The 5,384-nt window shown below is 39.2% G+C and overlaps 1 protein-coding gene across 1 annotated transcript; it reads left to right on the plus strand.

The window, feature by feature from the left end:
• The first annotated feature begins 1,685 nt into the window (after window positions 1–1,685).
• Window positions 1,686–4,924, plus strand: LOC134211854 (putative ammonium transporter 2). Its single transcript, XM_062689176.1, has 5 exons — window positions 1,686–2,227; window positions 3,205–3,600; window positions 3,666–3,898; window positions 4,076–4,332; window positions 4,396–4,924. The coding sequence occupies exons 1-5, from the start codon at window positions 1,794–1,796 to the stop codon at window positions 4,606–4,608; spliced, it is 1,533 nt and encodes a 510-aa protein (XP_062545160.1). The 5' UTR covers window positions 1,686–1,793; the 3' UTR covers window positions 4,609–4,924.
• The last annotated feature ends 460 nt before the right edge of the window (window positions 4,925–5,384 follow it).

Here is a 5,384-nt window from a genome sequence, read left to right on the forward strand (position 1 = left end):
CGTGTCAGGGCTGTTTAGCGTCCCACCTAACACCAGGACTTGGGCTTATGCGCTTTGAGCGGCACACGGTCGCTTTGGTGGGGCCTACTTGCGGATACATGCAGCTTTTTATAGAGGTTTAACAGGGCCCACTGTCAAACCCCACCACATCCTAGGCAAGCCCCACAACTCGCAGATGGCCTGGGGAGGGATCGTGAAGCCCTTGGACATAGTCCCTGGCTGCCCCCTGTGCCGAAGCCGGCTTGATAACTTCCCACGAACTCATTCACTAATGGTGACAGACGTCGGAAGATGATTTGGGATATCACTTTGTAGGCGGCATTATGGATGGTGATCGTTCGAAAGTTCTCACACTTCAGCTTGTCGCCTTTTTTGTAGATGGGGTATATTACCCTTTCCTTCCACTTCTCCGGTAGCTGTTCCTATAGATTCTGATTATCAGCATGTGCAGACAATTGGTCAGCTTCCCGAGGACATTTAAATGAGCTCAGCTACGACACCATCCTTAACAGTAGGGAAAGGTGGAGAGACTTGATCCCCGGGGAGACTTGATCACCCCCTGTTTTATCGAGAACTAAAGTAGTTTTGTTCTAGCGTATTTTTTTAGTATAGATCCTCTAGACAAATGCCCTTTATGCGGTTTGTATGTTTTGACCTTCCTAAAGATTTTTTTTAATGGCCACGAAAAATTTGAACAACTTTTCATAACAATAACCAAATGCTTTCGTTTTTTTCATAGCACAAAGCCATAAACATGCTTAATGATCTGTACTGATGAAAATGTCAACATTCTATCAAAGTTTTAGGATATTTGGATTTGAAGTTATTGCCTCAATATGGAGACACTTTATTCCCCATTAGTCACCCATACAAAAATATGGCGGAAGAATTAAAAAAATATAAATCGAACGAACGTGATCCTATATTAATTGAAACTAAAATATTCCGGATAGTGTCCATATGAAAGATCGCAACATATGTTTTACCAATCAAATTGAACGAAAATGATTCTACTATCTGCAGGTAAGGATAAGAACATATCGTGAACCGTATTTATTATTTGATTTGACTATATGATGAATTTTTTCTAATAAAAAATCACATTAATAAAGACAAAACAATTTCTTTGACATTTTAGTAGACTAGATAACAGACGTTTGTGGTTTATGATAACGCTTTTGTGGTTAATGGTAACGTAAATTAGTTATTAGCAAATAACTGACTAAGTAAACCTTCAAAAGTTTAATCTAAAAGTCAATTGAATCTGCGTCTTTATCGCCGTCCCCGTGATGATTCAATCAGTTTCTCATTAAAGAACATCATAAACGTCATTAATTTGTTATATGGTGAAAATTAGCACCATATAATAGTCCTAAGAAACAACAACCCCTGGTTACAAATCGCTATTCCAGACCAGAAATGAATTCCCCACCACCTTGCCTACAAATGTATATTTCGTATTAAGCCACACGTCTGGAGGGATCCCTCGATGACGTGTGATTGTTTTCGTGTGACGATTCTTCTCACTGAAACAAGAAATACGATGCTCGTGATCAATCAACTATCCGATCGTAGTAGATAATTGATAACGTAGTAGAGTCTGCTTAACACAATTAACATATATTTCAGCGTGCCAAAATCACGCCTTCTTTACGTGTGCGGGAAGTATTTAAAAGATTTCGAAAACTGGAGCATTTAGTCAGAATAACAGCAGTAGTTGGCTCGTGCAGAGGAGCTTTCAGCAGCATAGTGCTTCATCTGTGTGAACAAGTGACAAGAAGAACGAAGCAAAAATGGATAACGCTACGCAAGCGCCTGTTATCCTGATCGACTACATGACCGTGAACTCGTCGGTGCATATTCCTGCGCAGTACGATGTGACCATCGCAGACGCAGCTTACATCGTTACGCATTCGTTAATTCTTATCACAATGCAAACTGGATTTGCTCTCGTAAATGCCGGTACTGTGGGAGTTCGCAACAGTGTAAACATGATGATGAAGAATACGGTGGACACTGCTATTGGTGGGTTCGCGTTCTGGCTGGTGGGATTCGGTTTGGCCTACGGAAGAAGTGCTTATTCGAACTTTTTGTTTGGTTGGGGAGATTTCTTCGTGGATGTCGCAAAAACAGACCCACTTATGGGGGGAGTGATGACAGCATTTATGTACGAAATTTCATTTTCGTCATCGTCAACGACCATCGCCAGCGGTGGAATGGCAGCAAGGTGAGTTTTGCAACGTCGTTAGGTATCCAACACTGTCTTATGATATTCATTGACTGGACATGCAAACCTGAAACGTGTCATATACACTTTAGCAACAAAAGTGAAGGAGCGTTTATATATTTCAAACTTGGAAAATTTAAACGTTTCTAGAGTGTATTAGACGAGTATGATGTTTCGATTGTGACGAGTTCGGCTGCAACTTCATGCTAGTTTGTTTATACTAACTATAGCTAGACATGTAGTGCCTCGATTTGTCAATGGAGTCGACATTGCCACATTTTGCACCCACATGGGTTTAACTTTCACTTGGGCGTTATAAGTTTGACATATATGCATTGATTTACTTTCACCTCTGGCAAATCAGCGAAACGATAAAATCAGTTTTATATAGAACGGACTTCTTCATACAGAGCGGAATAATTTGTTCTATCATTGCATCGATGCTGGATTTTTTCAATATGTTGTTCGAATACTGTCTACTCGTTCTCAACAACACGTAATCAACGGGTCATTTACTTAATAAAAGTAACCGTAAAAAAGAAAAATTAAAAAAGTCTGAAAACATATTTTATGTATCTACTATTTAGATCGGTTGCCGATACACCACAGCTTGTTTTTTAAAATTACATTCAAAGGTTTCGTAAATGGGGCTTTATGTTATGTTATAATTTTTCTATTCAAACAGATGAATCTTCAGTTTTCTGTATTTTAAGAAAATATATTCAGAAAGTCGAATGTCGAAAATAACATTAACTGATGAAGTAATAAAGCGTATAGTACGATATGGTAATCTTTTAAGTTCAAAGTTTTACGATAGTTTACTGGCCGTTATATGATTTGGTTATATTGATTTCGAGGATGTATTTTTGTATGAACCGTCGAGCGTAGACTGATATTTTTTTTTCATTTTCCATTTTCTTTTTATTGAATGAAGCGTACTTCATACAAACTATACTTTACTTTATCTTTTCTTACAGATTTAACTTCCGAGCATACTGTTTCTACGCCTTCTTCAACTCGATCATGTACGCGCTGTGCGCCGGTTGGGTATGGCGTGAGAGTGGATTCCTCAGTGTGTTCGGCGTTGTAGACATCGCAGGAGGTGGCCCGGTGCATATGCTGGGAGGTGTATCCTCCTTCGCAGCCGCCTTGTTCCTCGGACCTCGTATTGGCCGATTCGACAGGAAAGACGGCCATCCTCCAATGGGCAATACCGTGCTTGCGTTCTTGGGGTTGTTCATCCTATGGTGGTCATGGCTTTCCTTTAACACTGCCAGTAGCTTCGGGCTCAGCCGTGGTCGATGGGCTTACACAATTAGGGCTGCCGTTATGACTTTGTTGGGCTCGATGGGAGGAGGTGTTATGGCTTGTAGGTAAGTTGAGAAGGTGCCATTTGTTTGCTGATTTATTCACTAAGTAATGGAACTTTATTCAACAGCTATTCTTTGATTCAACACAAGGGCAAGGCCCAACCTTTCCAAATCATGAATGGAGTGCTCGCCTCGCTTGTTTCCGTAACTGGCGGTTGTTATCTCTTTGAATCGTGGTCAGCTGTTCTTGTTGGAGGAATCGGAACTTTGCTGTGTTTATCAAGTATGAGTTTGATGGATAAATTGAAGATTGATGATCCTTTGTATGCTTGTACAGTGCACGGTGTAGGAGGTGCTTGGGGTAAGAAAAGCTTCATATTATATCAAGATAAAATGTCAATCTTGACCATTATACCATGATTCTGGTACAACGGTCAAGACTGACAATTGAACAAAATCTGTAGTTGTAAAAGCGTAGATCTTACAACTATGTGGAACACGAAGGAAATTATCTTACTAATTTACGATTTTAATTCAGGATTGATCGCCATTGGATTATTTGCCATTAATCCAGTACCACAGCCCGTCACTGGTGGCAGATCAGGATTGTTTTTGGGAGGAGGATTTGATCTACTTCTTTCGCAGTTGGCAGAAGTTGCCACTATCCTTGTATATGGTCTATTCGGAACGTGGGCTTTGCTTTGGGTGTTGAACAAATTCGTCAGAGTACGATTAACTCCTGAAGAAGAACTCCATGGTGCAGATTTTTCGGAACACGATGTAGATCATGCAAGAGTAAGTTATCAATTAATCACAATATATTACAAATTTATCAATAAAATCATATCTCTTCTACAGAATGCCCTTGAAGAACTGAAACCTTTGTGGGACAGAGAAGCAGAGCTTAGCGATGGATTGAATTACAGGCTTTCTAAAGCAATGCTCGTAGCGAAAGATGTGTCAACTGGAATGTACAAAGGAAACATCAACAACGCATTTAATGACGGAACGGTAGTACAGCTGGAGATGTCATTGAAGGAGCAGTCGCAAATAAATTGTGGGGCTAACTGACGAAAATCCTAAATCGTTTTTAGTGCCTCTCTGCCTTGGTGTCACACCCATTATATCATTTGAAATAGCAGCGCTGTTCACTGATATTTATTTATAGTAAGCTACGTGACCGCATTTTGTGTTGATTACAAAATGTCCGTTCAAATATGAAAGATTTCGTGACGTTTTCTTACATATTATATTGGGAAAGTTATACGAACAAACGATGCCGATTATTTATCAAGCTGTCATACTTGAGTTCATTTTCACCGATATATTATTATATGAAAACGACATAGAACTTCTTTAGTTTTTAAATACCACATGTGATACACTAATAAAGTAATTAATTTTTGCAACGATTTTAACTTTCAATGTAACAGTGAGAAACTCCGAATGCATCCATTTTATATGTCTCTTTCTTTTGTAGCGGCTTGTTTATGAATTTCTCTTAATACTCCTATGCTACACCATGGTTAGAGCAATTCATGCTTTCCAAGCTGTTTTAAGTCATAATAGTAGTTTGTGCAACTACTTGCAAAAAGATGATTTTTTCAGCACGAGTTGTACGTTTATCCAACGAGGCTTGCCGAGTTGGATTAATACTACGAGTGCAGAAAAAATCGAGTTTTACAACGAGTTGCACACGCTATTTTTGGCAATGACGAAAAATGGGCTTAAATATGGTAAATCTGTACCACAATGGTACAATTTTATTTACTTAACATGAACAATCTTACCCAAAAATCATGTTGCTGCAGAAAACAAACAGATTCCATATTATCGTGCCCCATTGT

Source organism: Armigeres subalbatus, chromosome 2 (genome assembly GCF_024139115.2).
Source record: "Armigeres subalbatus isolate Guangzhou_Male chromosome 2, GZ_Asu_2, whole genome shotgun sequence".
Classification (NCBI taxonomy): domain Eukaryota; kingdom Metazoa; phylum Arthropoda; class Insecta; order Diptera; family Culicidae; genus Armigeres; species Armigeres subalbatus.

Bases quoted from the DNA above. Each gene is read 5' to 3' on its own strand.
- LOC134211854 (XM_062689176.1), top strand. From the start codon at position 1,794: ATGGATAACGCTACGCAAGCGCCTGTTATCCTGATCGACTACATGACC. The intron at 2,228-3,204 runs GTGAGTTTTGCA...CTTTTCTTACAG, and splicing joins AGCGGTGGAATGGCAGCAAG to ATTTAACTTCCGAGCATACT. The intron at 3,601-3,665 runs GTAAGTTGAGAA...TTTATTCAACAG, and splicing joins GGAGGTGTTATGGCTTGTAG to CTATTCTTTGATTCAACACA.